Raw genomic sequence first — 15,906 nt, 5'->3', positions numbered from 1 at the left:
TTTATTACGGGATTCAAAATAAATATCTGAGAGTTTTAAATATAAAAATTACAGTAACTGTAATTTCAGTGATTTTTACTTTTCCCTCATCTTTGTCCCCCCCTCTCAGGGGATCTCTGTTGGAGGCAGAACTGGCGTTCAGCTGCATTTTTGACACCTCCCCGGACCAATCATCTGCAGGCTTCAGCAGCGTGAGGACCAATGGCAGCATCCTGTGGGCGTCTCTGGCCACACTGAGGTGCGTATTTTGGAGTTTGGTAAATGACTGCAGCAGGAAAATACAGTGTCGAAGCGCACGGAGCTGGCACTGCTGTGTGTATGTGTGTGAGTGCGTGCCGGTGCGCGCCAGGCAGTGGTCACCTCTCCTGCCATGGAAGAGGGTCCACATCGGTCGGACACACAGGGCTACATCTTGTTATAAAACTCTGCTCAACAGCGGGACTCTGTGCTTTTGTTGGGATTTAACGCGCCCTGTGCGCCGGTGGGAGCGGATGCGGAGCACAGCAGCGGTCGCCGGCGCGTCTCCAACTTGACCACCACCAGACAATGGGAACAGCTGAGCCGAGCTGCTGCAGCGCCAAGTACTACTACAACTGCTCGCCCCTGGGAGATAAGTACGAGGAGAAGAGGGAGAACCAGCAGCGAGAGGAGGGGGTAAAGAAGGAGAGGGAGAAGAGGAGGCAGACGTGTTGTACCTGCAGCAGCAGCGCCGGGACTCCCACAGCAGCCGATACGCACAGATCCAGAACGACGCTCCGGCTGCCCCAGGGATCCATGTGAGACAGAGCCTGCAGATGTGAGAGAAAGCTCTCCTCTGTGTGCGGATTTTGGGAATATAATACATTCATATTTGTTTCAGCGCTCCAGGGACAAGCGGATGCCGGTTTCTGCAGTCAAACAGCAACTGAAGGAATATGTCTCATTTCTCTGTTAACTGCGGAGGAGCGCACAGACCGGACCTTAGAGTCATTGCGTGTATTTGTGTCAAATATTAGCAGCCTGCAAGCGGCTGCTGTCCTCTGAAACCAGTGACCCCCCCCGCCCCCCTACCTTCCCTTCTTTCCCATCTTTGTCCCCGGTTGTTCCCACTTGAACCAAAACCTGGACGAGCTTCCTCCTTACGGTCCCTCCGGCTGCCTCTGTCCGAGGTCCTGAACACATTTTCGGGCTGGATTCAGTGGATATTCTGTTGCGGCGGCGCTGGGGGAGTGAGAGCGGACACAGGCATGATTTTATGGAGAGTGAAGTGATGGCCATCCCGCGGCTCGGCACTGGAGAACACGGGATCTGAAACGGACACGCATCCACAGAGAAGCAGGACATTCCGGACTCACCTTGGAGGTCATAAACCATCACCCAAGCCCCCCCTGTCCCCGTCACCAGACCTCCTTCTCAGCCTTTTCTGAAGAGTGTCCAACACCTTCACAACCCCCCTCCAAATAAAATGAAACTGGCAAAAATGTGCCGAGTGAACGCGCTGGGGATCTATTTGTGGGAAACGGTTTTATTTTTCAGGTAAGCACAGGCATGGAACTGACTTGATGGGCGGGGAAGGAAAAGAAATAACCAAGAGTGCGTAATTTGTTTGGGGATTTAATGAAAAGCAAGTGAAATTAGCATTTTTATTGCCTCGATGCGGTCTGGGACATGCATGGAAATTAAAGCTGCGTTCAAAAGTCTTAAAAGGAGAAGAGGGAATTCGGGGGAGAAAAGTTGTCAAAGTTGCCTGTGGGTTGTGTGAGTTATGGCTGATAAGTATGCGGGTCCGTGGGAAGCACTCCCTGTGATGAAGTTGCATTGACATCAGACAGGGTTTGTTTTTGCGCGGGAAGTGCGACCGCTAGTGGTTGGATATCGTCTGGGGCATTAGTTCCACATGTTAATCTTCTATAATTATGCAGGATAAATTTAATCAAAACACAAACACACACAGCAATGAAGTTAATCACTGAATCGTTTGCTGCTCTCAGGTGATTCCTCACCCCTCAGCCTCTTTCCTTTTTATTTTCCTGACATCCCATGACCAAGACTAACACAGCACAAAACTAAATGTGTGAGTTGGCATTTGTCATCGGTTGATATCACAAACAAGCAGTTTGATCCAATTACTTTAATTTGCACAACTTGCTCTTCTGTGGGAATATGTCAGCACAGTAAAATATTATCACTAATTCAGTTTTAAAAGTTATTTTCATTTTACACAGATTCATTACTCATGTTTTAAATACATAGTTTGTGTATTTTCTTGTTTATGGTTAGCAGCTAATGAAAACTCAATTTGGTTTTGCTGAAAATAACAATGACTTCATATCATATCGTACAATTACACGGGGCTGTATTTGAGCCTATGAGTGGAAGGTTGTGTGGAAGGAAGAAGTGTTTTAGAAAAACTTAGCATGGAACATGCATATTGGCTTCATGTTATACAAACAACTTCTGTAAAACCAAAGTTTGGTTTTCCATGACAAGTTAGACATGATCATTAAAATTTACCAAAATAAACATTTGAACTACATCACTCTGATGTTATGAATTTTACATATGGAAAAAGTATGGAGAAAAAGATGCAGTGATACAGAGAAAGCATCAGAAAGAGCAGACTGTTTATGTCTTATGCTTTAAAAAAAAATTACAACAAATGTGGTATGAATTCCCTAAAGACCCAAACAAGAACTGGAGGGGAAACAAGTAGAGGTCACATTATTGTGTTGTTTCAAATGCTGTGAAGGTTTGCAGTTTGCTCCCTTAGTTTAGTAGAAACTTACTGGTGAAATTTGTAACAAACATAATCTTTTATAAAACATGCAATAAATCATTGAGTCAGCTCAATAAAACCAAACAGTTTGGCAAATTTAATGAATTTCCAATTCAACAGATGGAACAACTAAATTATTGAAAGAAAAGTCAATGAATTCTCTAAACCTTCAAAGTTCAGACTTAAAACTCGGGTTAGTTTAAATTGAGAAAAAAAGTCATTAAATATTATATCCACATATTTCTATGCATCTCTAAACTTTTTCACTTCTGGTGACATAAATATTTGCATTTTCCAACCTAAATTTTACTACCAATGTTACTGGATCCCTACATTATGAACAGTTTGGCAAAATTTGAGGAACATATTTTTTTACAGACTCGCAAGACTAAGAAAAATCCTTGATGCTGTAGATGATCAAGGATTCAGACAGGGTTTGAATCAGGGTTTGAATCAGGGTTTGAATCAGACAAACCTTACCTGAACACATCTACTACTTTGTATAGCAAAGAATAGAGTACATGTGTTACACAGCTCTGTGCTAGTATTTGTTTTCCCTTTCTAGATGTATAAAAGCTGAAGAATTAATTATTCAATCAATGCAATGAAAAGCACCAGTACCACTTGCAGCAGAATAGCCCCACAGCTGCTACCATCACCTGCTTAACCGTGTTCTTGGGTTTAAAATCCCTACAATGACTCTTCAAAATATTATCTTTGTGCCAAATAATAGTGTTGTCTGATCATAAAACCTCACTCTAGAAAGGATTTGGCTTTTTTCAGCTGTAACTTATAGTCAAGCTTGTCTGTCGTCTTGATTTCTGAGTGCACAGTGAATTAAACTGGTTTTGTTGTAGAGAATGATGCTGGTGATGCAGTTTACAATTTATGGCAGACTTCTTGAGCTTTGTTTGTTGCTGGATTGTTTTTGAAGATTTTAACTTTTTTCTGTTCATCTAAGAAGGTAATTGGGTCTTTTTACAGACACTTTGCAAAATGGTGACATTAATTATTTGATGTGAGAATCTTGGAGTCTGTAGTTGATTAGAAGAAGGCTCTATAAAACCTTATTGACTTGCATAGGCCTAGAGTTTTCCTCGTTAGATTTTGAGTTTCATCAAATTTCCCTTTTTCTATGATTGGTCAATCCAGTTGTTGGTTTATATTTTTATGCTACCGAAGAAGGAACCAGCTGGGATTGCTCATGATCACTAACCAGAAGACAAAATATATTGTAGGACTTTCTGCACAACTTTTTGGCGTGTGTGCATCATTTTGACCTTGCATGTATGAAGTAAAGAAAATGGTTCAACTATATCAATAAAAACACTCATTTTCTAGAGCATTAATGACCATGTGTAGATATGAACTTATTTATGGAATTAACTTGGTTTAAAGCTAAATTTGGCTGCATTTGATAGAGTTGACTTGGTTCTTTAGAGTTTCCTCTGAACAGGTTCTTAGTAAACTCTTATAATATGTTTGTTAAAGGTGTATGTGGCTTACAATGGAAGACTTTCGCTACTATAGACAGCATGGCATTGTAAGACACAATTCATGACACATTATTCTCCGTTATCAGTCCTGTGGGAGATCAACCAGTTCTGTTTTGGGTACATACTTCAGTTTTTCCTCTCCAATTACTAAATACTGTCACATCTCAGCACTGAGGCTGACTACACTTCACTTTCCCTTTAATCCTGCCCACAGCTGCTGATTGGCAAATCGTCAGTCTTCATGCTCCGCTCAGTGAAACAATGTCTTTCCAACCGAGAAATGAATGTTTCATGTCATGATGCGAGACAAATCATTCATCTCAGTGTAGCAGAAAGACCCAAAGGTCTGCATCACTCCAACCTTTGTCTCCAAGATGACACAGACGATGGGATCCGTTTTTTTGGTGGATTCCCTTATATTTGGTGTCCAATTATAAATAGTAGTGTATTAGAAGATAAGAATTTAAACTTTTGTTTTCTTTATTTATTTCCAGTTTTATGGTCAATTGGAAACTTATTTTTAAAGATCTTATAATAAATTGTGCACATGAAGCTAATTTTCAGCTAAAGAATTGCTGCTGAGATAATATCTCCTAAAGTTTTATAATTTTTAACACATAATCAAATTTGTCCAAATTGGGAGTGGTTGAGTTTGATGGCAGGAGAAAAATTAATGTCAATTTAATGAAAACTGAAGGAAAAATGGAACTTGTTGTTCTAGAAAGTCTTTAAAAGCCATGTGATACAACTTTTAATCAGAGACAAGGAAACAGAGAGTCTTATATTAAACATAACTAAACTCTGATAATTTTAATACACTCAAGTAAAAAACTAAAAATGCTTTACTTCTTTTCTGCTTTTTAATTTTTGTTCTCACTGTGGGATTTTCTTGGCGACTGAATAGCTTGATTCATTTTGTTCCTTTAGAGACGTTTTTAAAGGATTGCCAATAAATTTGGTTAACTCTGATTGCAGGAAATTTCCATCATGAAATTCATTTAAAAAAAAAAAAACCTTTTGACAAATCATAATAAAATTGAACTTGATATGTAGCAAACTAATTTACAGTAGTTAAAAGTAATTAGATATTATGAAGAAGTCAATCTAAAGGAAGTATAAAACATTTAAAAGTACTTTTAATATTTATGCATTGTGCAGCTCCTACATTTAAGACTAAGAATCCCAGTATAACCCTGCTTACCTTCATAATATCATTTGGTGGTGATTTAGAGCTGCTTTGAATTTAACCTGCAGGTATAACGCACATTTTTCAGCTCATTGCATCACATGGATTTATACTCGCTGCACAGCCTCTGAGGTATCTAATTATAAAAACTATTAGAAACATTTTTCCACAAGCTGCAGACTTCCTCATTTTATAGAATTAGGCAGCCATTTACAGCTGGAACAGGGGGTATTTTAGTGGTCTGCAGGAGTTCTGCATTCAGCGTATACACTGATTAGTAATGAACCACCGTCAGGTATATTGCTGTCTCAGCTTCTCGGCTCTGGACTCTGCAGTTTTCTGCCTAATTGATATCTCTTTCCCCTCCATCCCAACCCAGACCCCTTACACCTCATTCCCCATTCTGCCTTATTACTAAACATCGATTAGCCCGTCAATGACTGAGGCCAGACCTGATGAATACACATTAAATGCTTAAACATCGCTCTCTTTTTCCTCCCTCTCTATGTCTGTGCTTTTTCTTTTTACTCATTAAAACAGCTGAGAGTTTAGAATTTAGATGCAAATGTTCACCTCAAATAAAAATTTAATGACATACCAGATTTTAGTACAGAATTTTTTTCAAAAAGGCATTAAGGAGATGAGATAAAGCAGTGACTCACTAGAAAGAGCTTTACAGTGAATGTTGTCTTCTTCCATGTTCAGTGAATCATTTGTAGAAAAGACAGTCTGCATGTTTTCAGACTCATTCTGAAAAAAGAAAATTTACAGCTTCATTTTTTTCATTTCATTGCCTGAATTTTAGTGAATACGATTCATTGTTGTATTTTAGTCCACAGCCCCACAGCATTGCAGTTCCTCCACCGTACCTAACAGTGAACATTTGGTGCACTTAGACTTACAGGTTTTCTTCCTTTGTTTTACACCAAATCCAACTGGAGTGTTTGTTGCTCAAAACCACCATCTTAGCTGAATCAGAGTAAAGAACACAGTTCCAGTTAAAATCGCAACAGGAATTAGCCAGCTTTAAGCATATGCAGTGTGTTTGCGTTGTTAGGGGACAAATTGCTTTTTCTTCTCATTTCCTGGCAGACAAATAGCCTGTAATAGTTGTTATGAAGATTTGGTGATCTCAGGATGCTGTGTTTTGCTGTAGCTCTCAAAAATAGTGCTGTCAATATTTTTGTTTTGTCACAATTTCATTTATTTTAATATGTTTACGGTTGCTTGATAGCATGTCCTGGTGCATTTTGTCCTTTCATTACTCTCAAGTGCTTGCCAACCAATTTCCCAACCAATTTCCAGTCCATTCACTCAGAGAGAATATTTATGGTATCCATAACAAAAAGTATGGACCAAAAATAGATTTTTATGGCTCCAGGTATCTCAATCAAAATCAAATCAAAGTGTATTTGTATTGCACATTTCAGCAACAAGGCAGTTCAAAGTGCTCTACACAAGAAAAATATAAGGACATCATAAAAACAAAAATATTAAGAGTCACCAGTTGTGAAATGAGTAGCAAACATTGCATTTTGCCAAACTCTGTTGTCAAAATCATCAATGCACCAAATATGTTGATCAATGTTCTGGTTATCATGAGTCAAAAGCAATTCTAAGCAGGTGGGTTTTTACCCTTGGTTTACAGGGACTCAGTGTTTCAGCTGTTTTGCAGTTTTGTCGAAGTGTATTCCAGATTTGTGATGCATAGAAGCTGAATGTTGCTTCTCCATGTTTGGTTCTGGTTCTGGGGATGCAGAGCAGACCAGAACCAGAAGACCCGAGAGGTCTGGCAGGTTGGTAAACATCAGCAGATCTTTAATGTATTGTGGTACTAAGCCGTTCAGTGATTTATAAACTAACAGTATTTTAAAGTCTATTCTCTGAGCTGCAGGTAGCCAGAGACTGGCTACCTCAAACTGGGGTGATTTGTTCTATTTTCCTGGTTTTAGTGAGACCTGTGAATGCACTGTTTCAGTAATTACTGCATCGTGATTAAAAATAAGCATATGTGACCATCTACCACAATGGTCACAGGAAGATTTGATGTAAATACTTCAACATTTATCTGGGTAATTTCATTAGAGTGTTTTGCTGTTTTGTTTGATTGGGGCACCAAATAATTATTGTCCCCTTGTTGCTGCATCACATGAAGGTTTTGAACTTAGTTTTTATATTTGTCTTGTTGTGTTTTACTGTTACTGGCTGTACTAGGTAACAATCTGATCATGTGGCTGAATTTCAAATTCAAAATTTTCAGAGCAGAAACCACTATTGACACTTTGCTTAACCCTGAGTTGCGTCGTCTACTTTTATTGACTTTTTACCCATGAATGATGAATCAAATGTCTCTGGAATGCCAACGTACCCATTGTGACCTCCTGGGACTGCCAATAAATCAGGACTGACAAAATGATTGTCAGGCCTGCGAACAGCCAGTGGCATTGCTGCGGCAAGAGGTCATTGTTGTTGAAAGGGCAATTTTTTTTATACTTGCTGAAATCCAAAATTTAGTTACGAGTAAAAAAGGAGCTCCTACAAATGCCGCATAACTACGTTTTATTATTCTGCAGAGAAACTGCATCGTATGGCTTCATCATCTTTGTGCAGATATGAAAAGCGATAAATGGAGATCTTTACATTTTCTCAGTCATTAAGAAATTTAACTGATTTGTTGCACCACAGAGCATCACCAGGTTTCGAGAACTTGGCTTCTCCTTTAAAGGAAAATCCAATGATCGTTTCTCCATTTGATCAGGCGCTCTGCTCATTCCTCATCCTCCTCCCCGTGATAAAGCAGATTGATCACCTCTCTCCTTTCTGGGTGCTTGCACAGATCGTTACTGTACTCTAAAGCAGGCAACGGCTCTCAGTATGCAAACTATTCATCTTTATGCTAAACAAAATGTGCAGAGAGTGACCTTTTCCTCTATTGATATCTATATTCAATAAGACTCTTTACTTTGTCAAGTGGAAACAGATAAATGTGCGATTTAAACAGCTTGCATCACAGACTGAAATATTCATGAGTTTTGCCTTCACCATTCTTTATGTTTAATGCTATCAAATAATTGTTGAAGTGTGAAATCTATGTATTTCTTCTGGGACATTCCATAAATTTCTTGAAGCAGAGTGAATATTCGTCTAAGCCTCAGGTCTTCAAACTCTCCTTGATTTGGCCTTGCAGAAGCAGCTGCAAGTGAAAACGTCCTCTCTTCATAATGTGGGCTCCTATCATGTTAAAGCACAAATTAAATTCTACTCCATTCAAAATTGTGGTTTTAAGTAAGGTCATTTATAGATTATTTTTCACTGAGAATTCCTTTGTGTTTAACATTGTAAGGCGTTAATATTAAATGAAGTCCTTATCCTGGTTTGGCTCAAGAAATATATAAAAAAAAATTGACGGATTTTTTTCCTTTGGTTTAATGGAAAGGTTAGGCTTCACAGTGATGTAAAAGCAGAGCTGTGACAGAACAGCTTACTGGAATGTCACATTACCTGGAGTTAGACTTTACTTTTAGCTGTGGCATTCATTAGGGTTGTGACTCAGTGTTGGCTGCCATCTGTATTTACAGGCATGTTGCATGTCTGCCTTTGTTTCAATGAAGAGACAGAACAACTGTGTGTTTTTTTATGCTCATGAACAGGTAGATAAACATTTCCCATTGGAACAAAAAGCACAAAAATGTGGCTGCTTTTTTCCACTAATATATCATAATTTTTCAAGACATTTATTCTCACAACTGTGTTCGTGTTTGAAGATTGCAAAAATTATACTTGTCCATGTCTGAAATTGAAAAAAATGTGCTAAAAATGAGGGAGGGAAAAAAAAAGCTAGCATCAAGCAGCCAAGAACATGGCTGAAGGTTCCTAGTGAGTGATGATGTTACATTTGTAACACTGAAACTGGGCATGAATGCATGATGCAATGGCCAACCAAAAGGAATGTGGGGATGGCAAAGTCTCAGGCAGGAAATTTAATTAAGATGGTGATTTATGTGGTGATTCATCTAACAGACCAGCACCCTACCTTGGGAGTTAAAAGAACCCAGTCTTCACTTTTCCTGTGCTGTCCAGACTCCTACCTGACTATTTTCAGATACTTCTGACTGTGTTTTGAAAAAAAAAAAAAACAACAAAAAAAAATCCAATAACTCTCTAAATTGGACCTGTAGGCGCTTTCTTAACAGGAACCTGTCACAATGACACATTTTGTTTCCCTTCCTATGTTTGAATCTATGAAATGTAATAAAGATGAGACAGTTTGATACACAGAAAATATGACTTTAGCTGTCAGGTGAAAACTTTAGTCAGGGGAAGGATGAGCCTCTTTCTGATTGTGTGTCTGGGTTTTAAAAAACTTTTTTTCTCAAAGCTTAAAACTTAATACAGGCACAGTAGGTTTAGTGTTATGCTTTCTCTAATCAGACAGCTTTTCACTTGTGCAAAAGTACAATTTAATTAGTTCAAGTTTTTATAGCATTTTTAATCTTGTTTAGACGTTGCCTTTTATACAAATAAATGACAAAGTAATAAAATAACAGCTAAATTTTACTGAATCATTGAAGACATTTTCCTTGAATATTTATTATGTGCTGGACATTTTTTGGCAGATTTGAAAAGCTTTAAGGGGAGTCAGGGAGAAACAGATTTGCCAGAGTTGTATTCAATAAAATTTTATATATAGTCAGCTGAAAGTAGTTTTAATAATGACCTTCTGCTTTAATGTCAGGAACGAAAGAACAAATTTGCACTTTCAAATTGTTGAAGACAAGGCTTGTCTTCTCGCTTCACCTGAAAGGTTTCGGTTCTGTGCCACTCTGATTATTGTCTGCCAGACTGAAAGGATTTCTTATTGAAAGTTAAAATTAAGCATTGTTTAGATCAGGAATCTCTAATATTTGTCTTTGCTTTGGTTCAGCAAGATTAGAAAGTAAAATTTTACATCAAAAAGAGATAATATCCTCTTAAAGTAAAATGAGGAGGGGAAACAGATGTGACATGCTGCTATTCTGAGGAGGGAGTAAGTCAACAGTCATAGTAAAACAAAAGTACACCCTCATATGTTTAAAGGTTTTATACGCTATGACATAATAGAAATGTGTTGTGTGATTTACATCTGATGTAAAAGCTGAGAAATGTAAAAGATTCCACGCTGTCATTATTTAATAAACAAAGATTTCTGTCCTATTAGAGAAGCCTACGTAATGAGAAATATTTTTCACCACAGACAATTTTCGGAGAAATGTCAAAAACATGACAGCTCCATCTTCGACTAGGTTTCAGTTAGCAATTTAAATGTAAAGTTCATGACAGGATAATTGGAAAAAAGATTTGTTTTGAAGCAGAAAATATCTCTCTATTAAAAAGGCAGGTGTGGACAAATGAAACATAAGTAGAGATGTTTGATTAAAATGTAGATCACAATGTTTGGAGAAAACCGAGTTGCACCTTATACCCAGGGTCAAGCCTGGGTGTGGAGAGCTGATGATTTGGACTCACTTTGCCTTTTATCGACCATTAAGAACTACTTTGTTGGACAAATGGGCTCAAATTTGACTCTCAAATACTTTGGTACACATTTAGTTTTATGGTGAAATTTTTTTTCAACATTATTCATGTGACAGATAGTTACTCTGGCCAAAGACGCTGAGAATTTGTCTTTTTGATTTCACATTTCTTGCTTTACATCTTTAGGAGAACACAGATCATTAAGCTTAAATCATACATTAGGATGATTTAAAATAGAATTGGATCATCAGTTTTCATCATAATTGCAAAACAATGTCAGTGTTCTGCAATTGTGGTGTTTCCAGAAGAAAAGCAATTAAAATCAAATGCGAATAGGTTTGTTCATGCAATAAGTAATTAAAAATGATTTTTAAAAAGTCATGCTGCGCCATCATCCTCCAACCCTTCTGTTGTCTTCTTCTTTTTTGTGGTTTGCATCAGGAACAACATTCAGTTGTTGCTCATGTGACTTGTGTGATGTGAAAAAAAAAATGTTTCCATTGCAGTTTTGTGAAATAAACCAATTTCAATACGGACATAAAAAAAACAACCTCATCCTTTTGCAAAAATCTAGCAAAAAAATAGTTTTTTCAAAATTGGTGTGTTTCCATTACACAAATTTATCTTCAAAATGTCAAATTGTGCATTTATATGGTCAATGAAAATGCAGCTTTTGATAGAGTATGTAGTGTTGCAGCTATAAGACCCGTGTCTGGCAGTCATTGCTTGGACTCCTCTGTCTGTCAGTATTGTAGTGGAGGGCTTGACTAAAAGAGCATAATTTAAGGAATGAATTAAGTTTGGAAAAAACAGTGGGGGGGAAATTACATGAATTTTGATGTTTATAAAGTCAGATAATTATTGTTTTAAAGTTAAGCTTAATAAATTCAGCTTTTCCATTTACTACATTTGTGTTCAATAAATATTGTAATGACTGTTTTATGAACTTGTTAGATAAAACATAAAAAAAAAACATGTTAATCTTTTTTTCTTTTACTGTGCAATGATTTATCAAGTTCTCTGTGTAAAAACCATCAGAAATATTTATGATTGATTATTAATATTAATATGACAGCCTTTTGTTTGCAGGGAAAAACTCAAAATGATGGTTTAATCTGCACTATGACATTTATCCACCTTTTTTAAATCCCAGAAAAGGTGTCAATTTGATTGTGAACTTAAGGGTCCGCAGTTCACCCAAAGGGGTCAGACACAGAACCCAATCATCTGTAATGTGCTCTGGGTTTTATTTGTGCCGCTGAAGGACGGGCCCGGCTGGCCGACTGCCCTTCTCAGAAATCTTCCCATGTCAGTTCGCATCCGAGTTGCGTTCAGTCAAATTAAACCAACCGTGTTATTTATGAATCTGCCCTCGGGCTGTTTCATTTGTTCGGCAGCAGCAGGGCCAAACATTTATCACCCGCATCCTCCATCATAACAAATCATAACATACGCTGCATATACATTCTTTTTCTGTGATCAATTTCACCCCCCCAAGTTCTGTAATGAAAAACAATCGACTGCTCTGAGAAGTTCGCTGCCACCTCAACAATAATTAACTTCTAGGCAGGTTCATTTCCAAAACCTGATATATGATGAAACATTATTGATTAGGAGACTGTGACACATTTGCACCTTAAATAGCAAAGTATATTATCAATGACCTCTCTGAGCTGTGACCAAGCTGAAATGTTAGAAGCAGCACAGGAATCAGAGAGGAGAGGAAGATTCCTCTAAACTATTGCTCAAGGTTTTATTGATCTAAACATGTAGTAATATATGGGATTATGCACAGTATGTTGATTCTGTGTGACATAATTAGCAAATAATCATAAAAAATATTTAAAATGTGGTCAGATGCAAAGGGAGCAGCACAGTTATGTAAAATGTTATTCATACACCTTTCAGATTTAGATTTAAAATTATTTTTATTAAATTAAGAAGTTTATTTTCTGACAGGAAATGAGTCAGGTATGTTTCAACAATAATAAAGCAATGTTAAATCTATCAATTTTCAATCGGTTTTTATTTGTGCATTGTTTTAGAACATAGTATGTCAAAAATGATTTATGCCACCTCAATATTCAAAATGTTTTTTATAAGTGATATTTAGATTCATGGTGGTTTTCACAGTTTATCTTTAGTGATGAACTCAAAGTTTCTGGGAAAGCCTCTTTGCCATCACCCTAACCTTTGGCTCCCACCTCAGATTGTCTATCTATCAGAATCAATCTTGGACTCTCCAAAAGTTTTATATCATTTCCAGTAAGAAAAAACATGTTGGTAAAAGTAAATTTCAAGGATTGTAGTAATTTTACACTGTTACGCATAGCTGTGTGAAATGCCTTCTGGGGCTTAGACCACAACTTCGTTAAGGTTTTTTAATGAAGTTGAGCTGCAGCTTCATAACTTTCATACATAAATTACAGTCTTTGTAATAAGTTCTCTTAAAGTTTGCTGTCTTCCTGTCTGTGAGAAGCACAATTAAAACCTTTTCTAAGCACTTGGGTTAGAGAGATTGCAAACATTGTTGCTTGTGAATATGTTGATGCTCTAACAAACTCTAAGACCCATTTCTGATGTAAAACTCAGCCAGAACATTGATCATCTGCACACTTTTGGTGAAGCTTTGAGGTGAATGTTTGGAATAGTGGGCTCCCCATCAGGAGAGATGCAGTTCCTCCAAGACATTTTAGCTTGCGCAGAACTTCTGTAGCAATCTTGTTCGGGTTTATTTTAGTTCATGTAGGTTCTGAGTGCAGCACGGTGTCAGCACTTGCAGCACATCCATGACATGAAACCCCACAAAGCAGAAATTGGTGCACTCGTCTCAAATCAGAGCTATTTCCAATCTGGAAGATAGCTCTGTGCTTGCATTGGGAGATTTTTTTTAGTGTGTTGCTGCTTTCTCACAGGGTCCAGGAGAGATGTGGCACGATTTAAAATGCTACATTTGATGTGGGACTATAGTGCTAACCTACCAGTACATATAAATCAAGGCACTGTCTCAAGGACACTGAAAATGGAGTAGCTGTTACCAGCATCATGTTTGCATTTACACTAATCACGTTTTCAAAATTTCCTACTGTCCAGACACATTTTACATTCCAAGTTCATCATTGGCTATGCAGTTACATTACAGTACACAATTTAAACTGTGATTCAATAGAAACTCCTTTGATTTGGTCAGGTGAAAGAATATCAGTGTAATGGACTTTGATTGATCTATTTATGTGGTTAGAATTAATTAACAGTAAGATGGGTCTATCTGTTCTAAAAAGAAATATTTGTTGTGAATCAGGGCCACATAATTAAGTTGAGTTGAATCAAATGTATTAATTATTTTATCTTTGCATGTGTTTAACTTAAGTGTCAAAGGATGTCAGTTCCTATTAACAAGTGTTGTCAGATTTGGAAGCAAGCAAAAGCAATGTTGAATTGCAAGAAGCAAATGGAAAAGGAAAAGAACAAAGTTCAAAGAACAAAGACGATGACTGGGTTACAAAAAAATGTGAAAAAGTCAGACGATGCCCGAAAGGACCCATTAATTCATTATTAGAAAGAGGACAGAACAGGCCATCTTGACAAAACTGTTACGAAAGGGCAGATTACTTAAATTAACCAAAGAACGAGTACATTAATCAGGGGTAATAAAGAGGCCAAAATTACCCTGCAGGATCTGAAAGGTAACACTGCAGAGATCTGAGTGTCACACACGCACGCACGCACGCACGCACGCACGCACGCACCCACACACACACACACACACACACACACACATCAAACACTATTTTAAGCATCAGATTCTACATTGCCATATTATGAGGGGAGAAAAAAAAAAAAATCAAGTGGATTGATAGATTATCCAAGCGTGTTGAAAGTCATTTATAATATTAGGAAAACATGACCTTATTAAATTTCAGGACTGTGTATATTTTGTAGAAACTAGTTTAGAGGTTACATTAAAATGTTCTTAAACATTTCCTTCCTATGCAAGCAATGAGGTGGTTGAATCTGTGCTTCATTTGTTACACATAGTAGAATTTGAATCACATTTATTACCAGATTTTTACTTTAAAACTGACAGAAGGTGTATCTTATTTTACCTACATCTGTATTTTCATATGAGACAAAACTGTAACTCTTTTCTGCATTGAAAAAAATGTGCACAAATGTGAACTTTACTTCTGAATATTTTTCATAAATCAACAGAACACATCTTTGTAAAAAAAAGGTTTTGTTTTCTCTTCCAATATTTCTTGTGTTCCTAATTTTCTGGTGAAAGGTTCTTTTAAGGCTTGAAATCATTTTATAATTTGTCTCATATTAATATCAACTAGAACTGTTTGGATAGTGTGGACGGCCGCAGTAGAAACCTGTGTTTCATATCTAAAAGTGCAGATTTGAGTCCATTTCACACCAGTATGTGTCAATCTGTAGGTGATATGTTGCAGTTTAAGTTGGTTTCCCCATTACAGCCTGGATGACAAACCTGAAAACTGCTCTGTTTGCAATATGTTGGAGTGTTGACTCATCACAACGAGAGCAGAAAACACGGACTAAAATAAACCGTTGTAGCACAAAACAAAAATGTGAATGGAGCTCATTATTTAAACTGGAGATATTCAATGAATGGGTTAAATATGCCTTTTAAAAGTCCAAACAATGGATGTAGCAGTAGTAAATATGATGCAAGTTGAAGGCTTTTGGTGTTAGTGGTGTTTTGTAAGAGGCAGCCGAAGTATCTGTTAGTGCCAGGAATGTGTTACAAAATGCCAGGATGGGATCAATTAGGATTTCAAGTCTTCGAGGCTTTAGGAGCATAATGAGGAGCACTTAGGACTAATAATTGGAGTGTTGCATTTGCCCACATCTCTCTGTAGCTCTTGCTCTCTGAGACTCTGGCACTAGACGACTCAGCTGTTTTTCCTGCTCCTGTGCTTTCTCAGCACTGG

The 15,906-nt window shown here is 37.4% G+C and overlaps 1 protein-coding gene across 6 annotated transcripts in view; it reads left to right on the top strand.

The window, feature by feature from the left end:
• Window positions 1-252: 252 nt before the first annotated feature.
• Window positions 253-15,906, top strand: part of glra1 (glycine receptor, alpha 1) — a 110,868-nt gene continuing 95,214 nt past the window's right edge. For 5 of the 6 annotated variants that reach the window (XM_007555047.2, XM_016672982.1, XM_016672981.1 and 2 more), the window contains exon 1: window positions 253-1,515. In XM_007555047.2, the coding sequence (XP_007555109.1) occupies window positions 1,445-1,515 (71 nt within the window). In that variant the 5' untranslated portion in view covers window positions 253-1,444. The remainder of the gene's footprint in view (window positions 1,516-15,906) is intronic. The other variant, XM_007555048.2, reaches the window with a different exon arrangement.

Source organism: Poecilia formosa, unplaced genomic scaffold, assembly GCF_000485575.1.
Source record: "Poecilia formosa unplaced genomic scaffold, Poecilia_formosa-5.1.2 Scaffold68, whole genome shotgun sequence".
Lineage (NCBI taxonomy): Eukaryota > Metazoa > Chordata > Actinopteri > Cyprinodontiformes > Poeciliidae > Poecilia > Poecilia formosa.
The sequence above is the reverse complement of the archived record's forward strand: the minus strand, read 5'-3'. Positions and strand labels throughout refer to the sequence as shown.